At 45.3% G+C, this 22,252-nt stretch overlaps 1 protein-coding gene across 1 annotated transcript; it reads right to left on the reverse strand.

Annotated features, from left to right (window-relative positions):
• Positions 1-624: 624 nt before the first annotated feature.
• Positions 625-19,910, reverse strand: MTMR10 (myotubularin related protein 10). Its single transcript, XM_026709854.2, has 16 exons — positions 19,690-19,910; positions 17,021-17,081; positions 12,624-12,760; positions 11,027-11,099; positions 10,711-10,853; positions 8,455-8,545; positions 7,159-7,345; positions 6,965-7,052; positions 6,150-6,238; positions 4,855-4,985; positions 4,155-4,224; positions 3,831-3,901; positions 3,242-3,411; positions 2,587-2,757; positions 2,028-2,210; positions 625-1,384 (listed from the first exon to the last, which is right to left on the reverse strand). Exons 1-16 carry the CDS (start codon positions 19,741-19,743, stop codon positions 785-787), a joined length of 2,319 nt encoding a protein of 772 aa, XP_026565639.1. The 5' UTR covers positions 19,744-19,910; the 3' UTR covers positions 625-784.
• Between the last annotated feature and the right edge of the window lie 2,342 nt (positions 19,911-22,252).

A 22,252-nucleotide genomic window follows, 5' to 3' on the forward strand; every position in this document is an offset into this window, starting at 1 on the left:
TCCGCTAAGAGACACCAACCGTCCCACCAGCAACAATTCATTGGCAGCGTACGCAATTCGGGAGGCAGATTTTTGTAAACTACAAGGCAACCTCAAAGCCTAAATAAATAAATAGAGAGCTGAGCCAAACGTAACCATGATGACCAAAAAGGGAGGCGTAAAGCGAAATATAATTTACTCCAATGGAAGGGTAAAAGTTCTGGCTGAAATTCACAGCAATGAGAAATATGAAATCATCATGGGATTGTTCTACCACCTGAGGGGGAAATATATATATATATATATATATATATATATATCCCCACCCCCTCTGGTGGTAGAACAATCTATATTGCTCTAGTATTTCGCACTGGTTAGTCACCCTGCAAATCTCTCGCTTTTTTTCTTTTCTTTGCTATTTCTCTTCCTTCATCCCTCTTGTCAAGCTGCAGGCTTCAGCCAGCAACTCCAAAAGAGGAAACCTCACAAAACAGAAAAGCCCAACTTTTGAGGCCTGGGTGTTATCAGGAGGGTGAATCAACTTCCCAAAGCACTTGCCCTATCAACCAAGACAGCAGGAAGAATCATGGGTGAAACTAAGACAAGACGATCAACCGATCGGCTGCAACGTTACAACAAAACAAAAATAATAATAATAATAATATTCTGTGCATTATGAAAACACAAGGATTTTGCCTTTAAATACTTTTGTGCAAAAACATCAACGTGGTCTATAAAGTTAGGGCAGCTTCTGGCTAGCGGTGTCGGATTAAGACCGCCGTTTCTTCTTCGTTCGCTCCCAGGGTTAGTCTTCATTGGCCAGGGTCTCAGTGGACAACCAGATTTTGGCACCGCTTAAGAATTTGCTCAGGGGCGTGCCCAGGATGCTACGCCGACAAAGGTTGCCCACAGGGGAGAATGGAAAAGCAGAAGAGAGGAAGTCTGGCGTGGTGGGACTGTCATTGAGCCTGTGGGCTCGGAAGTAGAGGCGACCCTGGTCCTGCTCGGATGCGTTGGCCAACAATGGCGGGCTGCCGTTGTGTTGCCTCAAGCTCTGGTTCAAGGACTCCACCTCGTCGGCCAACAGAGAGATTTTGTGGAAGGCTGTGATGAAACCCCCGTGCTTGATCTGGGCCTCGGGGATCCAACGGAAGTAGCAGAGTTTCCAGAGTTTGATCTGTGTCCCGGAGAGGCGGGGTAGGATCACACCGTGAAGGTCCGCTGGCTTGGAGAACCAGTCTCGGAAATACTGTTCCATGCCGTTGGTCGCGTTGTCCATGTGATGAAGGAAGTCGGGCTTCAGCTTGAGGATCAGGGAGTTTCTTCGGGGAAAGAAGTCTTGTTCGTTGATGATGCCGTTCTTGAGGGAAGACGGGAAGCCTCTGAGGGTTGAGCTGTAGTTCTTCTGGGGAACGAAACGGGGAATAAAACGTTTCCCATTGTTCACTGCACTGGATTATGATGGATTCGTGTTAAGTGAATCCAGAAATAAAATTAAGGCAACTGCAGATATGACCCAAGGGTATCTAGTGCAGAATTCTGCATGTCCACTGCAGGATACCTCTAAGAACATATTGGGGATCGCACATGATTGTACAGGATCTGGCAGGAAAGGCCAAGATTCATTTGGTGTAAGGAGAGGCAGACTGTAATTCTTAACCATGGCAACTTTAAGACATGAGGACTTCAATTCCCAGAATTCCCCAGCCAGCATGGGGTTGAGCATTACTGCCATAGAGTAAGGAAGAGATATATGATGCGTGAAACACGCCTAGAGACTGCAACAGGCAGATAATATTACGAAGAGGCTCAAATGGACACCTCCCTAATTCACAGAAGTATAAGAGGGGGGTTGTTATGACGGCCAACCTCAATCCAAATAATCTCAGCCTCCCTGTGGAGCTGGTTTTCTGATCTTCCCAGTGATTCCCACACAGACCACTCCAGATGTGTGGGTGTTTGTGTGTGGGTGTCATAGGAAGGAAATGCTTGAAAGAGACTCGCCTAAATTGGTGTCCTGTAAGTCGGTCACTGGGCCCCATTCTTACCTTTGACCGTTTGAAGGTTTTCACGGTCCCGTTGCACACACATGGTGTGCTCTTGCCAATGTACAGGGGGTTGTGAAAGAGCAGGCGATCCCGTGGGGTGAGCTGAAGGGACCAATCCCAAACGGAAGGAAATTTCAGGCCTTTCTCATCACCCAGCTGAATATTTTTGCTGATGGCAAATTCCTGGAAGCAACCAAATGAAAAGATGTCAAACGAAGCAACCAAGACCCCACTTCCTTGAGTTGAGATTCAAGTCTACTCTAAGACCGGTAAAGGTTAAAAAAAAATCAAAGACCAGCAACCTCGCAATTCCGCAACACAAAGGATTCTGTGCCTCACACGCTACCCTTTTCTTGGAGGTGTAAACCACACAGTGAAAAAGCTCCACTGAAGTACAACACAACCGCTCAGAGACAACCATCACACCTGTACTACCCTGACAGATATTCTCCTGGCTCCAGGTAAGCTGAAGCTCTTCACACACTTCAGTGTTGCCCCATGGTTTGACCTTCAAGTGCCCCCCGCCTTCTTAAATTGGCCGGTTGTGTGTTGCACCCACCGTGCTTTGCTTCACTCTCTGATGCGGAGAATTGAAGAGGAAAGTACCAAACAGTGAGATCCGTGTGCTGTCGTACAATATGGTCAAGTAGACTTCGGAAAACTCAAAGGCCGATGGGTACTGCTCAAGCAGCTGCCAGACACAGTCAAGGAACACCAGGAACAAAGGAGACTAGAGGGAGGAGGAGACAACTGGTTAGATAAACAAAACCTCTGGAGGAGCCCGGATGGATTGCCAAGCAATTAAAAAGCTGCTTCAAGTTGAGTTCGATTCTAGTGACTTTATGGACTCAACCGTGAGTTGGCTTCCCGTGGCCGTTTTAATGGGGTCCTTTGTCCCCAACAGCTGTAGGATTTCTTACTGGTTTCCATCCAAGTATGAAGCAGGTTTGGCTCTCCAATATATATATATATATTAGTGGGAAGATCAAGGAAGTTTCGCTAAGTTCCACCTTAAAAGTCTCGGTCCAACCATTTGCCTGGACTCACAAGGGCTCAAGCTGTGATGAAGGTGGTCAATGCCCACTGGGTTTGTCCCCTGCTCCTCTGTGTCCCTTGTCCACTCTCCCCTCTTCAACTAATCACAGAATCGTGATGTGGAGAAATGCCTAACTAGCTACCTTCTTCCAGTTGGGACTTTTTTTTCATCCTGTTACCTCTTTGTCAGATTTCTTCAAGTGATTGCATCGGTCCAGAAACGGGTGTCCCGCCATGACCCACTCCTTCTGAATCAGGCTCTGAAATCCAGCGATGGTCCGAAAATGGGGATCCAACATCACTTGGACAAGAGATGCCACACAGCAGCTTAGGTCTCGCCCTTCTTCCTCTGTGGAAGGAAGGATGTGTTTTTAACCCAAAGCTGATTTCCTGTGTTGTATAACTTAACCGGAGCCTCTGCTCGACAGGTGAGTCTCGAGAAATATAAGCATCCATTGCAGAGTATCAAGTTTCATGGACATCAATAGAAACCAGCTTCAAGTGCCTACCCAACTCATCCAAAGGTCAACCGTAGGCAATTAATCTGGTTTAACGTGTCTCTATTACTAGATGAATGTTGGATGAGAGAAGAACAGAGTTCTGTTTTATGGCATGGAGTAAAGATAAGTCTATGGGAAAGAACTGGAAGAATTAATTCAGGTTATGGCGTCAACGCTCCTTTAAGTAATTATTTCTATTATAAATGCTTAATTAAGGCCATATAAAGATTTGGCATGAACGTCAACACTGTTTTTCAAAACAGCTTACCTTGCAAAATTACCGAAACGTGTTTGCTGTCCAGCATGTAGACCAGTTCTGCAGAAAGCTTCAGGAAGATTCTAGATCGAGAGATCCCAAAAATCTAGATTACCTTAGATGAACGTACAGGTTAATTCTCATGCAAAATTCCCAGAAATGTTGGCTTTAATGCCTGGCAATGTTGATTTCCCCCAGAGAGAGATTCGGGTTTTCAGAATTCAGGTCTTCTACAATTGGTGTAGATAAGATTCTGTTTGCAAATCACACAACTCTTTTAACTGACATGGTTTTTTTATGGGAAGTGACCCTCCGGATTCCGACTTCTTTACCTACCTCACGTATTCCAGCCAATGTGAACTATCTAGCAAGGACAGCCACTTCTCCTCTGTTTCTTCAAAAGGCTCTGAGACAAAAGACATGAATCATTTTCAAATACCAGCATTATAGAGTCTCTTTTGAAAAAAAAAAAAATAGTCCAAGCACAAGAGGTTCCACGTTGCTTAACCATGAATAAGGAGAAGAGAAGGACGCGTTCTTTAAGGCTCGCGTGGCAATTCCTCCAGAACTTTCGACTAAACCTATGGGTGGCCCCACCAAATATACGGTAAATATTAACCAGATTAATTCCCCACCCCCACCCCCCCAAAAAATAAATAAATAATGCTGCATATAGATATTTAAAGCTTTAGGCTGAGATGGGAGCAAATCTGAACGTTCATCTCCCAGATGACCTGAGTGGAAATGATACTGCAATCCTCCTGCGCTGACATTCTCCGGGTCTTTAGAATTAAAAATAATCTGGGGGTATATATTTAGAAACACCGAAGAAGCCTTTTCTTCTTCTTCTTCTTATCCCACGACCTGATACGATTAGAGAGGGGTTGCTACCAGATGCTGCGCCACGTTAGTTCAATCCTCCTTTTTGGACTCGTCTTTGAGAAGTTTAGTATATTTGACATGTTTTACATCCGCTCGTCTCAGATTCTCTGCCCCTCTGGCAACGCGAGGACCGACCCAGGTTTGAGGGCCTTACCATTCACACATAACTGCTTCAGTTTGAGGAAAGCCGTCTGGATTTCTTGAATACTTGGCAGGCATTTATCCAAGTCGGATTTGTAGACGTCACTCCTCTGCGGATGACTTCTGGTGACAGCATTGCAAATCCTACGAAGGGAAAAAAAGAAGAGAAATCGTACCCAGGGCATTCTTAGAAGTGTCTTAGGATGGCTTCACCCCACAGCTGGCCCCAAAGCCCCTTCTCAGCCCAGAATACAGCTGCTTCCCTTCCCCTCCCCAAGCTGCTTCCTGTGGGCAAGGACACACCCAACTACAGACTCAAAAATTACCCTGCTAGGAAGCACCAGATGGCCGCAGGAGGAGGCGGAAAAGAGAAATGGCCCCATCTCACCATACTTCAGAACTCTGACTCAACTATCTGGCCTTTCTGTGAAGCCTTGACAATGGGAAACAGGGTTAAATGGTTTATGAGGACATCCCTTGAAAATTAATAAACCAGTTCTCCTCAATCTGACGCTCTACAACCCAACGACATATTTGCAATTTTCACCACCGGCTACCTAGAGGGAGATGGTGCCTTTAAGAGGACCCATCCCCTTAAAGCCAAAGGAACACAAGATCATAGGGCTGGAAGCAGGGGTGGGATGCTCCCAGTTTGCACCTATTCGCTAGAACTGGTTGTTAACATTCTAAGCAGTTCGGAGAACCGGTTGTTAGAAGGAATTACTGGACTAATCCTGTAAGGAAGGCAGGAAGGAAACATTCTGGTGTTGCTTACAGAAACTGCCTCTCCGTTAACCCTTATTCCATTCTTGGCAGGACTAGACTTCCTGTCTCAGGAACTTCTCTGGATTTTTTCCCCTCCTTTGCTGGTACTTTGCTTGCGTGGAGCCACCATTCAAAGTTACAATGGCACTGAAAAAAGTGACTTATGTCCATTTTTCACACTTACGACTGTTGCAGCACCCCCACAATCATGAGAGGCCAGGCAAGGAGATGCGTGCCTCGATGTGAGTGATATTGAGTTGACCATGCCCAGCCAATAACATGACCACCAAGCCATGTCCACCCAGTTACATGACCACCAAACTGCGCCCACCAACTAAGCCACGCTTACAGAACCGGTTGTTAAAAATTGGAATCCCACCAATGGCTGGAAGGGACGTTGGAAGTCCAACCCCCTGCTCAAGGCAGGAGATCGTAACCCATCCCGGCCAATGGTTGACCTCGCTTTCATTTTGTCTCTCTGCTTTCTCAGCTTGGGCAGAAGGTTAGATTGGAAACAAGATAAACGAATGCAACAATCCGTACCGTTGGTCTATTTTTCGTTGCTGTAGGCTGTCCTTGATGTGGGCCACTCTCACCAGAGCGTTCCCGTTGGAATGGTTCCAACACCACATCTAGGAAACCAAGGTAGAGGTGGTTAAGTTCCATACATCACAAGACACCCGAAGGAAGTCAACAGAGTTTTAAGACCCCATCTTCTTTTTCAACTGGTTGCACCGGGCTCAAAAAGTGCCCAAGGGGTGCTGAAAGTGGGCTTAATAACAGGCAAAGAGGAGCGACCTGGATTGGTTTTGGGGGGTCTCTATCCTTTTTGCTAATGTTTCATACCTCTCTCTCTCTCTCTCTCTCTCTCTCCCTCCCTCTGTCCCTCCATCTATCCATCCCAACACAGTCTTCCTAGTTGGACTCGGAACAGGAGAAGAGTTAATCTATGGCTGGATTTCTCAACCTTGTTTGCTTGAAGATGAGTGGATTTCAACTCCCAGAATTCCCCAGCCAGCATAGGAATTCTGGGAGTTGAAGTCCACCCATGTTCAAACTGCCTAGGGTGTCAAAACATCAAGAACCTGACTGCATCCTTTCCAACTAACAGACTTAATAAGCTTAGGCCTTTTAAAATTTTTTAGAAAAGGTACTACCACACTTCTGGGTTTTTTTGGGGGGATCCCAACATACACTATGGGGGGCGGGAAAGCACAGGGCCCCCCCCTTGCCAAAAAGAAGACCAACTCATGAGACCAGCCTCCACTTCTTTCATATGTCTGATAATACACCACCCTCCCTTCTGTCTCTTTTAACCCTTAAGAAGGGAAGGGCCATCACATCCTCCTCGTGCTTACTGGCATCCGTCGTCCCGTGAAGGCGTGAGAATATAGCTTCAGGTCTTGATCCGCCAGCGAGGAAGGCACCACAAAATATTCTGGAAGACTTCAGAAAGGAAACAGGACGGTCATTGGAATCCCGAGATCTTAAAAACAAGGCGGTGGCGTCCTCCACTTCGCACAGATCCTGCCACTGTGTTCTAAAGATTTACCTGGTGGATATCATGTAGCCTTCGTTGACTGAACAGACCCGCCACTCGGATGCTCCCGTCCTCTTGATCTCCCTGTCCCAGTCTGAGAACGTTTCAAACAAGGGAGTCTGATGGTAAAGGCTATAACCACCTCTTCCTCCTCCTCCTCCTCCTCCTCCTCCAGGGTCTATTCCATTCACCTTTTTTGCTGGAAGAAATAAAGCCAGGTTGAGTATTTTTCATTTCAGAGTGGAAAAGCACAGAGGCACGGGATTTTTAAAGAAAAAAACCGAGAGAGATCAACATTCGATGTTGGTGATTTTTAACAGAGGAGAAGATGAACTGAAATACTATAAACCACAGTGAAGTGGGTTTTTTTTTTTTAATTGCAGTGATCACCAGCCTGTTTCCCTAATGACTTAACTGTGGTCAAGTTCTCCTGGTTTGGGGCTGTGTCCTTTTTTGTGGCTGTGCAGGTCAGTTTGTCCGTCTGCTCTCAAAGGATTTTGATAGGACAAAACTTCTCCCATAGCTTCATAGCAGAACCAGCATGGCTTCTCTTAAAAGAAAAAGTTTCCCCCACTTTTTCTACAATATCTGCGTCTAATGAAGAGTAAAAGTAACTTGGGGACATTCAAGTCACCTCATTCCCAAGCTCCAGAGATTATCCTGGAGGTCTTCAGTAAAGAAGTCCTTGAAGTAATAAAACTTGCATCCAGCCCAAAGGCATTTCTAGAAAATTTAACTAACTGATAGGTTGACCACTAAGTGGAGATGGTTGCCACCCAACTTAGCAGGAATAGCCGAGATCTGGGCAGAAAGTGGTTGAGTCACCTAATGGTTCTCCAGAATTAAACCTGGGAGTATCCTCTGTGGGGCACTTCTGGACCAGAAGAGAAGCCAATCAGTAAGGAAGGGAGAAGGACTTATTCAGATGTCCTCAAGACACATAAACAGAAAGAACTGATACGTCTGTGACCATCAAACATCCCCTGTGGAGTTGGATTCTCATTGATGATATGACCTAGCTGGATCATGAAACATCTGCAAGAAAACCACCAAGCTCAGAGAACTCCACAAACTTTCAACTTTGAGCTACAAGGATTAAATCATTAAATCTTCCTCTGTGTTATTAAATCTTTAATTTAATCTATTCAATCTTCCTCTGTGTGACTTTTTATCAGATCAGGTGAGTATAGAAAGAAGAATGTCCACGGCACAAGACCACGGGGCTCCTTGGCACCAGCGAATACTTTCTGCCCAAGTTAATATCCAGGATCCAAGTTACACAGCCCCCACACCTGGTGTCTCCTTTACCTGGATTGTGGTATTTCTTGCCCACATATTCAAATGCAAAGAGCAGCTGGAGGTCTGCCGGTTGTGAGTAGTGTGCTATTGCAAGGCACACCTAAAAGTGGAGGAAGAAAAAGAGACATGATCTTCAGTTGAGGACACGCAAGCCAGAACCCCCTACACGTTATTTTTACGGCCAGAAATTACAAAGAAGGGGGCAGAAAAACAATCGCCAAAGTCAGCAGAAAAGGGTGGCCTGTAGGAATGCCTGAAACTTTGATTTCCTTCCCCACACCCTGCAAAAAAAAAAAAAAAGGTCTAACTTGTTGGCTGTGGATGCTCACTAGCGCAACTGCACACACAGTAAGGCCTTTGTCATGGGTTTTAATGGATGCCGCTTCTTATTAGTGGCCAAGACTGCCAATGGCTTCCATTGTATGTCGTGGAAAAGGAAAAAAGGTCAACATTTTTTTCTGTCTACCGGGAGAAAATATTTCACGGATTAATCATGTTCTTGGTTTTTTTTTTTTTTTTTGAAGCGCTTAGGATGCAAAAAAAGGGAAGTTTGGAAAAAAAAATCTTGGGCTGAAAGTGACCGCTTCAACTTTCAGTTCCTACTTTCTGAGAATTCAGCAACCCAGATGAGACAAAATGAGAATCCGGGTTGGGGTTGGGTTTTTTTTTTTTAAAAAAAAATCATCCCTACAGGAGATCCAAAGGAAAAATGGTGCTTTCTGTGTCCCACACCACTCAGCCAGATTCTCTTTGGAGAACAACCTCCTGTGTTTTCATTTCTGTTCTGAAGGGTGTTCATGCCATCACCTGCCTCTTTCTGGAAGATTAGAACCAGGCTTAGATTTGATATCTCATTAACCCTGGTCTATTCGATAAGTCAACAATGTGGCCATGTTAAGACATTAAGCCCAAATCAAACCAACCATGTCCTGTTTTCAACCAAGTTTTCAAAGCCTGGAACCTGAGTGGCATCAACAGAACCCCAGGACCCAAGAGAACCGGGGTAAGCTGAAATGTAGACGTGGTATGGAAAGCTGAGAAGATGCCTCTGGCATGGACCTCGTCTTCTAGCTAAAAATATCCTGCAGCTGATCGCCAAAGCTGCTTTCAAGTTGCTCCTCGGGCAGATGGTTGTTAAGAAGGATCAGTGTCACGTTGATCTTATTCTGACGGCTCAAAAAACCAGCTGTGTGCTGGGAAAAATGACCGAGCCAAAAGCTGCTAAGATGTCTTGGAGGATTAGAGAAGGGTCAAAGCCTACTGTTTTCGTTCCCTCAGATGAAAAAAATACGCATTTCCTGCATTGATTTAACTCATAAGGAAACGTGGGAACTGCCAAGACTTATCTGTCTGCCAAGGAACTAACAAGCTGGTCAACCCATGAAGATATCGAACTAATCTTGACGTGGGAAAAAATCCAAAATATACCAGCTAGCCAAGGACATGTGACACTTGACTTTGGCCCAGATTTGTCAGCTAATCATCCACCATGTTGGAGTTATTTCTCACTCCTTGACACGCGCACAGTCTTCCGTGTTGGTGTGTGCACAAGTTCACAGGTATGGGATTGGTGCAAAAGCAGCCAAAGGAACACAACCCCAATTATTTCCACTGCACGTGTTGTGTGTTTAAACTCAACTAACGTTAGCCAGGGTCAATATTTGGAAACACCGTGAGGAACACGCTGAAAAGTCTCTTTGTGTTCTATGCTTCCATTTTGTGAGAGGGAAAAAAAAAATCTATTTTAGATCACTAAATAAAACCAACTCAGTCCATGTCTGCTTCAGGAGGTTAAAATATTTACAGTTTCTACCAGCTGGAGGGGAAAAAAACCCATCCTTGGTTAAACACGCAGCTGTACAAATTTAAACCAAGGTGCCAGCTAGTGGCACATGCCACACTCAATGGTCTTCTTGTTCTGTTTTTCCCTCCCTTTCTTTATTTTTTAACCTAAGCTCGGAGGTTTTGTATACGTGCAGAAGAAGGTTGAACCATCTGCCAGGAAAATTCTTGACTCCAGCCAGTTAGAAGCTACTTGTGAATTTTCACATCTGTTTTTTTGAGGAACCATGGGTGAGAAGACAGTCAATCCTTATTGCAGATTGGAGTTATTTAGTGATTATTTATTAATTAAATTTCTACTATTCGACAAATGGATTCAATGCTTCTCCTTCCCGCTGTTAACAGTTTTCAAAAACGTCTCCTTCGTTCAACACTTCCCTCTGCCTGTGATTTCAACTCTAGATATTTGAGATCCGGTGGTACCTTTTTAGCACTTTCCGGGCCAGCTTCATCAAAACGAAAACGGACAATGCGAAAGTCTTTGCAGTAAATAATTAATTCCGTTGGATTAAACTTCAGCTTTTGGTTGGGGCCTAAGACTTTCTGCTTCCTCTTGGTATCGTTCACTGCGAGAGAGGAGGGAAGAGGCGCAAGAGATTATCACTTTTGTTTAAAACGAAGACCTGCAAAGCTCATGCCTTGTATAAAGGCTGTTAATGTGGATTTTCGTTTCTGCAATTTATGAAACGCTCTCAATTCCTAATGAGCAGAGAGGTTTCGCAACTCGTTCGTCCTTTACCTGTGACGATTTGCTCTACACACGTCAAGGCAACATCGTGTTCTCCCAGGAGGAGATTTTTGTACTGGAATTTCTGAAATAGAAGAGATGCAATCAGGATACACACATGAACTATATTGGTTTTAGTTGTGTCTTGCCGGAGAAAGGACAAAATTAGCTTGGTTTTGGATTTTTTTTTTAAGGGGTGGGGTGTTATTAAAAAAAATAAAATAAAAATAAATTATAGTTTATATACAGGCAGTCGTCGACTTGCAACAATTCATTGAGTGGCCGAAGTCACAACAGCACTGAAAAAAGTGACTTATGACTGTTTTTCACACTTATGACCATTGCAGCCACCGTGTTCCTAACTTAAACAGTTGCAGCGATCCACTTAATGATGGCAAGAAAGGTCGAAAAATCAGGCAAAATTCACTGAACCATCGTCTCGCTCAGCGACAAAAAAATGTCCAGCTCAATTGTGGACGTAATTTGGGGCCTACCTGTAATTCAGAGTGTCACAAATATTAGGATTTAAATTTGAAGAGAAAAGGTGCCGTTCTTGCGAGATCACCCATCTCTTATTCCTGGCTGTTTGGACTCGCAACTAGCCTTTAAATGCAGCTGCCCAGATGCTGGCAGATTGCAGACTTCCCATCTCAAATCTCAACCTGACACTGGGATTCTTTCCAAAGCCATTCGAAAACACTTCCTTTGGTTCCATTCTTATTTATATTAACAAGTGTTTCTTTAACTTTAGCATCCGTACCCGTATTGCGAAGATTTGTAAGATATTTCCAAAACCCCAACCTATGCAGAGTCCTAAGGGACTTTGAAGGTCTTCAAGTCCAACCCCCTTGCCCCAGCGACTTATATATTTCTAAAGATTCCCTTTCTCTTTTCTTTTTTTCTTTTCTTTTTTAAAAGATAGTGCTTGCTTGCTTTTCCTTCATATACCCCCCCACCCACCTCCCAAAAGAAAGAACCTGAATAACTATCTGCCTTTGCTAAACTTCCACAGAGCAAATTCAGGGAAATGAGGTAACTAGACCAGGCAGCAGAACTTGCAAAATGTAGGTATTTTTCTTCGGGTTGTTTCCCTGTGCTGTATTGCAAAAGGAGAATTGCACAGCAGGACTTAAAAGCCCGAGTTCAAAGGTGGTTTCCCCTGTTTGGCTACGAAAGGAAATCTCCCGGCCACGTGTGAGTATTCCACAGAGGGTTCTTACAAGACAGACCGGGGAAGCCCCCAACGTGGCCGGAGCTGCCAAGTTAAACCCAAAGGTGCTTTTTCAACTTGACTTTTGTGTGTTTTTTCCCCACCCTTGAAAACGTTTTGCTTTGCATCCAAGAAGCTTCTTCAGTTCTGGCTGGAAGGCCCTGTGAGGTCGCTGGTAGCCTTAAGATTCTGGACTGTTCTTCAGTTCTGTCTGAAGACGCTTCTTGGATGAGAAGCGAAACGTCTTCCAGGAGAGAAAAAAAGCCAAGACAGTGACAAAAAAATAATAATAAAAAAGAGCGTCTTTGAGACAAGCGTGGCTTGGAGGATTGAGACAATTTTGCCAAGTTAAACCACAGTGTCTGGGCGCTCCTGCTCAGATCGTGGCATCCGACCGACCTGAAGAGGGAGGGTGTCATCTGTGATGAAGGATATCTTGAAGTTGCTGCAGACCAGTTTCCCCCAGAGGTCGTATTGGCTTGTATCCGTTGCGATGCATTTCCTCACAAAGTTCACTTCGTTCACCACAATTTCACCTGCGGAGAGGAAAAGAAAGCTGGTCGGATCCCTGGATGAAACCTTCCAACGAAATCAGCCTTTCTCAATGCCTTTGTGCCATGGGGACCCTCTGAGGATAATCAGTGGACTCCTTCTTTGCAAAAATTGTAGGAAATTAAATGGTGAAAATGGAGGGGTTTTCTTCCCTTATCCTCCCATTTCCCAAGTTCACAGACCCTCTGAAACCCACCCATGGATCTCTAAAGAATCTCCATGGAGCCAAAGCAAAGAACCCCTGAATTAAATTAGCTGAGCTTTGTGACTTCATCTGGGACTTTGCATCCTTTTGAAACTAATTCTGAAGCAATGACTTTCCCTACTAAAAACTTATTTCTAAGAAGCCCAATGTCTAAAGCATGGTCTTCTTTTATTGATTGGTTTTAAATTATTCGTATCATACTGTCCCAAGTTGGACCAATTCTGTTTTCGAAGATAGAAAGTTTTAAAGCTTTTAAGCAACGAAAGCCTCAAATTCAAAGGGAGGAACTTTGGAATAACAAACTTTTTTTTGCTGTTGCTAATGGAACTTCACATCTTCAAGAGAAGATGCAGGTGGCTCAGGCTTTCTTGCAAACCCACTTAGGAATAATTAAACCTTAAAACTCATTTATAAAATGCCAATCCAAAAGAATAGTCCGTTTTAAATATTCTTCGATTTCCCCAACCTCAAACTTAACAGGGACTAAAAAGTGAAAAAAATGCTGTTCAGAAATAATTTAATTCAATCTGAAAGTCTCTATTTGCAGGTATTTGAACAAAATGTCTACTCTAAATTTAGCCACAGACCGGCACCCTTCTCCTTCCGTTTTGCAAGCACACCCTGTTCCAAGCACTGAATGATAATCATGTGCAAATGACTCAAACGGAGATGTCAGAGGCAAAAAAGCTGCATTTGTTTTCCAAGAACCCAACAACACCCAGCAACACAGTTATATCTGCAGAAACCACACCAGAATTAAGAGCCACACAAAAGTCCCCAGGCGAGGCACGGAAATCAAAGCCACAAATACCTAGAACAAAAGATTCACTGGGAATTTTAGAGCTCTGGCTCAGATGCAAATTATTAAGAAGAGCAGGCAGCCTCTGAATTTCATAACACATCGATGTGTTTATTTATTCATTTGGATTTATTACATGTTGCATTCTTTAAAAAAAAAAGAAAAGGAAACAATTTAGCTGGGCAGAGAGCACTGGGGTTTTGCTTCCAGTCATGGTTGCAATGATCGAACACAGATTTGTCCTCAGTTAACACGCGACTTGAGCATTGTGCTTCTCCAGCATCAACCAGGAAATTCCAGAAAGGTCTAACGCAGGAAATATCAACATGTTACCATCTGACATAAAAAGGCTGGAATGCAGAGCTGAGGAGAGTTGAAAAGGGGTGGGGGGATATGGGAACCCTTCGTGGGGCTCATACTTCCTACTAAACTTCACTTACATCATTCACGCTGCCTAAAAGCTTGCATGCTGAAAAGGACCTATAAATATGAGTGCATTTGCATTTTCTGGGTGAAATGAATGAATCTGCCCCAAGCTTTGTACTTTCAGGAAGTGCTAACCGTTTTCCTTGAGGTTGAAGAAGAATAAATGCACTTGTTGATCTGACCCGACCAAGTTACAACAAAGAGCTGACGGAAAAGGAAATTCCAGCCAAAAGAATCTGGCTTCCAAAAAGCCTTCCTTGGGCTGCAGGATTATAAACTTTATATCTGCTTAGCATTTGACAATAGAAGCAACGGGGAGAAAGCCCTTCATTTACCTGACAGCGGAGAACAAGGACCATTATTTTACATAACAATTAAAGACTTCACATTTGTTAATGCTGACTAAATCTGTTAAAATTTTATCTGCTCATTCCTTAAGAAAGCAGAAGGGGAGGATCAATAACAGGTCACTCTTAAAGATTCCCTTCCTGCATTTCAGGTTGATGGTGTACAATTCCATCGTCGATGTTTTGATGGGTAAGTTGCCAACAAAAATATCTGAGGTCTAAAGCACGGCTTAAAGTGCATTTAGTAAGCAATGAGGAGGTAAGGACCTCACATTCTAGGTCAGCTGTCTCCAAACTTGGCAACTTCAACTAGCTGAGGAATTCTGGGAGTTGAAGTCCCAGGGTGGAAGTCTGAACTTTCGGATTTGCAAGATTGATGCCAGCTCTGTCCGGTAAACCAGGCAAGGGAACGCTGATTAGATGAACTAATTCTACTTGATTGCAAGGCTACTGTAAGCGAATCTTGGCATCCTGTGAATTTTAGCCGAAGAACCTGAACACGGGGCAGTCCACTAGGATGATATAACAACAATTATTCGTGTGGAAAATGTGCTTAAAACCGTAACCTTAAAACCCTCCTGCCAATGGAGCTTTGCTGTGATGGCCTCACGGAGATGCCCACCAAATATTCTTGGCCACCTTATGGAAAGAGTTACCTGCAGAAACCTTGAAAAAGCCTGGACCTATTTCAATAACTCCAGATCGAATAGGCTTCACAGAAAGCACTGCAAAGCCAGGAAGGGCATGGTTGTAAGGTGGGAGGAGAGCAACACACACTTGTAACAAGACCAGAATAAGATAAGGATCAGACTTAACTCAAAAGAGGAATTTTTTGCTTTTACGTTGCACAATCATCCAGCATGAGAAGGTCCCCTTTCGGACAACCGAATTTAGGAATATCACTCTCCAGCTCATAACTACCACCCCCCTTCCCCTCTTGTTACGCAAACACATTCCCCGTGGAGGCAATGTTTCTCTAAAAAGTTACATCGGTCCTTTTTAAATTTACGGCCGGCTTAGGATTTTCAAGATAAGGTGCCCCTGTCTGTACAAGATTCCTTTGAGATCTTAGCAGGTCACAATCCAGCCTCTGCTCCCCATCTTCCTATGGCTACTACTAGGAAAGTCCAAGGACGCAGGTAGAGAAACCAAATGTCAATAAATCACAGAGCATCAATGCAGGAGCTCAGCTCTGCTGGTAGCACAATTATTCAGTTGCAGATAACCCAAAAGTCATTTCTATGAATATAAATGGATTGAACTCAGCTATTAAAAGAAGAAAAATCTTTCCTAAATTAGAGAAGTTAAAATTTGATATAATTTGCCTACAAGAAGTACATATTAAAAAACAACGTCAACGATTATTGGTACAACCAAAACGGGGGAAAATTTTTACCTCCTTGACTAACTGTAAGAAAAGAGGAGTGGTCCTGTACATTAAAGAAACTATTGCAGCAAAATTGATTTATACTGATGAAGATGGAAGAGTATTAATGGTTGAAATAGTGGATAACAATATAAAAACACTGCTTGTTGCAATTTATGCTCCGAACGATAAACCAAAAGTCACTCCCCAAATTCAAATCTATGCAAGCATCATCCGTACAAAAAAAAAAAAGGCTAAGCCAGTGTTTCTCCATCTTGGCCACTTGGAAGATGGGTGGACTTCAACTCCCAGAATTCCCCAGCCAGGAACCCAACCCTCATCCTCAACCCGGCTTAGCCTATGGAATTCTTATTCCAACCAACCATGTTAAGAACAATATCTTCAACATTCAATGCCTTCTTCTCGGCTTGGTGAAGTTTAATGTAAGATATCTGTGCGTCAAGCATTTAAAAACAACCCGGGGAAAAAAAAGGCAGCCAATAAATATTGGCAGATATTTCTTAGACCGTCTTTAGTTCCTCCCTGATTCGTAGCAAGCAGCTTCTCCTTCCGCAGTGAGCTTTGGGGATTTTATAACTGAGATAACTGAGCGCTGGAGAAGAGAAAATCCCTCCACTCTGCTCAGTCAGGCTGAAGCAAGCACAATCCTCCTTCGTCCCCGATGGTTATTTGCAGAAATAAAGGTCACAAGCCTGCCAGGCGATTTAATTTTGCACCCAGTGCCAACTAGCAAAGGCGTGAATACCGCTCTCCTTTCTTTGTGAAACTGGGAGAAGCTGTCTGCTCAAAAGCAGGTTTGGCAAATAAATCCCGAATATACCGGTATATCGTTTTAAAAGGACCACTTCTGAAAGCCAGAGGGTCTCCGAAGGAAGAAAAAAACCTGCCCTGGACAGGTGACCTGTTGCAATAGGTAAAGCCCCAAAGGTACAACGTTCCACGCTGGCCATGCAAAGGAAGCAGGAACGTTGTGGTTTGAAAAAGGAGCAACACATTCCGATAAAAAGGAAAACAGGCCCTTAAGGAACAAGCGGAGACTGGGGTGCAAAGCCTGTTTGGACACCTATCTGGAATGTTTACCTGGCAGTAGGACAGGCTCCAGTTTCTTAAGTCGAGGCTCCGGAATTATCTTGTCTTCAGCCTGAAAAACAGGAGGAGAAGGGCAAATGTGCAACCATAAAATAAAATACACAGGTAAGTCCTTGACTTGCAGTCAATTAGTTTAGTGACCATTTGGAGTTAAAAAGAGCACTGAAAAACGGGACCAGTCCTCGCACATACAACTTTTGCTGCATCCCTAGGCATGCGATTTAAAATTGGGGCACTTGGCAACTGGCATTTATGATGCTTGCAGCATCCCAGGGCTACGTGATCGCCAATGGCAACCTCCTTCCAAGCCATCTTCCCACAATAGAAGTCAAGGGGGGCGGGGGGGGAGAGTCAGATTCATTTAATGACGGCCTGATTTACTGGGCTGCTGTGATTTGTCTAATGACCATGGCCATCAAGGTTATTAATGTTGGGCACGACTTAGTCAACCACCTCCTTGCTTAATAACAGAAAATCCGGCTCCAATTGCAGTTGTGTGATGAGGTCTACCTGTGCTGGGCTGGCTGGGAATTTTGGGTGTTAAAGCGGGTTAAGAAACTACTGTAGGAACAAAGCAACAACCGAGTTTAGAAAGCCCCGTAACACTGGAGCATTAAATGACGCATAAAAGTGACCGAGCCGGTTTGAGCCACTGCGGCCTCATCCACTTTCCTTTGTGCCTGTGAACTTTGTGCTGATAGTAGCCCCACTTCTTTTAAAACCAGCCAACTCCATCCAAATGTTTTGGAGTCTAGAGGCTCCCGCAGTAAAGCTTGCTGTTTTATTTACCCTTCAGGCGCCTTCTTTCGTTCTAAAGTACCCTTTCCAAAAACAACTCCTTGGGTTGTTAAAATAATTTAGCTATTTGCACACTTTTGAGCCTGACCATGGAAAGAGTGCCTTTCTGGAAATGAAGACCCTTAATCAAAGGAGCATCCTCGTTTTGCAAAGAGGATTATCAGTTGGATTTTGAACCTCGGGCGAACTCTGTTTGGGCTGACGTTCTCGTGAATTTAAAGAGGTGGAGAAATTAAACAGGAGCTGCAAATCCGAAAGGCCAAACACAAATCTGCTTTCCATGAATTCATTTCATTCGGCGATTATGGCAAAGAAAACCCTCCTTTAATTTTGCAAAGGCACAAAATCCCTCCCAAGCAAACTGTTGGCTCCAAGGTGTGCTTATTCCTCCGATCTTGATTGCAGAAAGTACGACTTCAGCCACAGAGTGGTCCATGCCTGGAATGCACTACCTGACTCTGTTGTTACATCCTCTCTAATGCCCACTCCTTTAACCTCAAAGGATCCACTATGGACCTCACCCCATTCCTAAGGGGTCTGTAAGGGGGCGTGCATAAGCACACCATCGTGCCTCCCGTCTCTGTCCTATCGTCCCCATTTATTTGTACCTATTTCCTATATTCTTACTCATGTTTATACTTATACCTGTTATCTTGTGAGCGATTGACAAACCAGATAAATAAATAAAATAAAAATTAAATAAGAAAGGAAAGAAGGAAGGAAGGGGGAAGGAAGAAGAACAGGGAATTGGAAGGAAGGAAGGAGAGAAAGGGGAGGGAGTGGGAGGAAGGAAGGAAGGAAGGAAGGAAGGAAGGAAGGAAGGAAGGAAGGAAGGAAGGAAGGAAGGAAGGAGAATACCCATTCCTAAGAGGCCTGCAGGGGCCGTGCATAAGTGCCCAGTCGTGCCTACCATCCCTGTCCTATTGTCTCCATTTATTCATACCTATTTCCTGTATTCTTACTCATGTTTATACTTATACCTATTATCTTGTAAGCGATTGACAAATCAAATAAATAAAAATAAAATAAAATCTTATCGACTGAATGGGCTTTCAGACTCCACCTGATGCATCGCTCGCCTTTTCTCCTGGCTAAGCGGCTCTTAAGAAAACCAGCTTTTGCTAGCAGGAATAAACCGGCCCTGCTAAAGAAAATCCATGCACATTTTTTCAGAGTGTGTGTTTCTCTCTCTCTCTCTCTCTCTCTCTCTGTGTGTGTACACAAGATGTTAAACTGGAGATCTCCCTGGGTTGGCAGTAGCTCTGTGGTAAGTATCCCTATGGCCAAACCTAGAAATAAAGGGGCATCTTCCAAAGTGACCCCCACCCCAGCCACCCTCCAGGACCAGATAGGGGGCTTAAGGGAGAGGGGCACCCTGGGTGGGGTCTTCCCAGGCCTTGCAATTGTGGGACTGCCTGCAATTCAAGCGGGGCGACCCCTGCCCAGGGGGGCGAAGGAAAAGGGCTCTTGCCCGGCGGGGGTCTTCCTTTCCAAGGGCTCAGGGCAGGAGAAGGGGGAGGGGGCGTCGTCTGGGCGAGCAGGTGAGTCATTCTTGCAATTGCAGCGGGGGAGGTTGGGGGAGGCTTTTAAGGACCCCCACCCTCCCAGAGATGGGCATGGAGGGGCTCGCCTGCAAAAGGGGCCCTTCCCCCGGTGGGCTGCGGGGGTCTCCTCCGGGGGGAGGAGAGGGTCCCTTCCAGCCCCTCCCGGTCCCCGCACAGGTGAGGCTCCGACAGGTGAATCTCTCGGACCCGGAGAAGGACGGCGGGCGGGCTAGTCGACCCCTGGGCCTGCAGGGAAGGAAGGGGGGACTGGAGGAGGAGGCCCCGGGCCGCGAGACGGACCCCCTCCCCGGCGCTTACCTGCGGCAACAGGTACGACTTGAAGGTGGCTTTGGGGGCTCGGAGGGAGAACATGACGGAGGCAGCGAATCCCCAGGCAGGCAGGTCGGCCCTGGTCGTTCTCCCCGGCAGCGCCGGGCGGGGTCCGAGGCCCCACCTCGCTGGGCAGGGCCGCGAGCGGACCCCACCCCTTCCCGCTCCGCCTCCTCCGGCCGAGGCGGCGGAGCGACTGAGCGCCGCTGGAAGGGAAGGAGCGCCTCGGGCTGGCGAAGCCACGCCTCCGACAGGGGAGGGGAGGAGTCCCCGCGAGTGCAGAGCCAACGGGGAGCGCGGAGGAGGAGGAGGCTCCGCCTCTTTTTGTATCCTAGCAACCGCGGGGAGAGTCTCTGAATAGACGGGTTGGGGGAAGGCTGCGTGCGTGAGGCGGAGGCGGAGGAGGCGGTGTTCGCGGACGGCAGACCGTGGCGGACAAAAAGATCGAGATTTTTTCTTTTTTTTTTTAACTTCTCCCCTCTCCATTTTTAAACACGGTGCTAAATCAGGTCAAGAGTGCTGACTAGGGGATTCTGGGAGTTGAAGTCCACATACTTGAAAGAGAAACAAGGTTTCAGGTCGAAAAAGACCAGGATTAAAGTTCAGTTTCAAAGAAAGGGCTGCCAGATCTAGATTGCTAGCATAAGGGTGGCCAACAGGTGGCGGCAAAGCCATTCTTGGTGGGTGGGTGTGCAGGTGCTGCCCTCTAGGGGTCCTCTGCATTTTTGCAGTCCAAATCTGGAACCCCAAATAAACTCAGAAGCAGCTCTAAATAAATAAACATCAGACAAAGCATGCATGCAATGCTCAGAGTTCCTCTAGCTTAAAAGCACCCAGCATCCTCCTGAATTCCCATAGGTCAAACATGACAGTTTTGCATCTTAGATGTTCACTGAGTCTGGCAGATTTTCCAATTAAACCAGCATGAGCCCTCAATTCCAAAGTTGCAATTGACCCCTGGGTTAAAACAACAGAATGCCCCGCCATGTGAGGACTCAGCTGGATGGCAAAGTTGGTTGGGAAATGTTCTCCTTGGGTTTGGCAGCCTTCGTCCCACGCATTCAAACCCATCCTGGATTTCCTCCAGAGAGGATTGTTTGTGCCGTTTTAAAGGCACAGACAGACATCAAAAAATACTAGCAACTTTACATTTCAACCTGCTTGCTTCAAGAGGAGAAACTCGTCTCGACATCTCGGGATGAGCCTAGCTAGGTTTGCAACAGAATGTACCTAAGGACAGAGCAAATGACAAAGGGAGAAAATTTCAAGCAAGAAGCCCCCCTCTGAATCCCTTCCTAAAATTGGCTGGGGAATTCTGGGAGTTGTCCATCCACCTTGAAGTTTTTGAGGTTGAAAAACAACAGCCGAAGGGATAGCACTCTCCATCTCCAAGGGGTTGTTGGGTGGCTCTTTTTGGCTAGAAATGATGGCATCCTGGCTGGGGAATTCTGGGTGTGGAAGTCCATCCTACTGAAAGTGGCCAAGATTGAAAAACACAACGATATTTTTTACTGCTTATGAACTTCTAATGAAAAGCCCCGGAGAATTCCCTTCACAAATGGACATTCCCAGAAAGTAACTCTAAACCTTTGGCCCATTCTGGGTGAAAAATTAACTTCTGCATTCCACTTAATGCAAGTCCTCTCTTACTTAAATAAACCATTTACTTTCTTTGTTAAAAAAAAATAATATTTGGGGAAGAGAAGCGTTCTTGCAGAAAGGAAAAGGGGAAATCAGGACCTCAACGGAGGTTGCTTGTCTGCAAAATTATAGAGGTTCTTGCAGGGGTCGCAAATGTCAAAGATTTCATCTTTGAACCACAAAGGGCTGATGGGCTCACTGCTCTAGGACCCAGCAGAATAGAAATCCATTCCTCTAACCTCCATCCTGGGCAGATTGGGTGGGAGATGGGAAGTTGAGAGAAGTTGCCTAAAATGCAAGGGATCTATGACTTCTCCAATCCGTAGCTGCAGCTCTTGTCTGGGGAAAGTAGGCCCACAGATCTAGCACTTCGGTCAGGGGTATCCAACCGTGTGAACTTTAAGACTTGTGGCTGGGGAATTCTGGGAGTGGAAGTCCACAAAAAGCGGCCAAGGTTGGATACCCCTGACCTAGGCAAATTAAGTGGCTAGGGCTAGAGCTTCACTTTTTGAGGGCTCCTGCATCAATATGGACCATCGATTGCTTCCTGAGAGCAGAAATGGATCGTGTCATCCTTCTCCAATTCCCAGCCCCTTCCAAGTCCTCCAACACTTGTGTTTTCCACCATCAGTTCAACCCTATTTGCCAACCCCAGCTCTCCAGAGTTTCTTCTTTCTATCCTGGTAGCAGCCCAGCTCTGATTGACTGAAGTATCTGGGATTCCTTCTCAACATCCCTCCATCTAGTGCCCTTTCCCTTCCACTGATCGTCTCTGCCATTTTGGCAGAGTGGGTGGGCTTCTCCGATAGCCCACAGTTGGTCCTTTTTTTGAATAATCTCATGGTTGATCCAAGGATGGATCTGGTGGATGAATTAGGCTCAACCCTGGAATTTCAAGCTCCCCTCATCT

Source organism: Pseudonaja textilis, chromosome 13 (genome assembly GCF_049901715.1).
Source record: "Pseudonaja textilis isolate UNSWEBS1 chromosome 13, rPseTex1.2, whole genome shotgun sequence".
Classification (NCBI taxonomy): Eukaryota; Metazoa; Chordata; class Lepidosauria; order Squamata; family Elapidae; genus Pseudonaja; species Pseudonaja textilis.

Excerpts from the sequence above, each read along its gene's own strand:
- MTMR10 (XM_026709854.2), bottom strand. The coding sequence starts at position 19,743 with ATGTTCTCCCTCCGAGCCCCCAAAGCCACCTTCAAGTCGTACCTGTTG. Across the intron at positions 2,211-2,586 it reads AGAGAGTGAAGCAAAGCACG|GAATTTGCCATCAGCAAAAA; the intron begins GTGGGTGCAACA and ends GGTTGCTTCCAG. Across the intron at positions 1,385-2,027 it reads AAACCTTCAAACGGTCAAAG|AAGAACTACAGCTCAACCCT; the intron begins GTAAGAATGGGG and ends TTCGTTCCCCAG.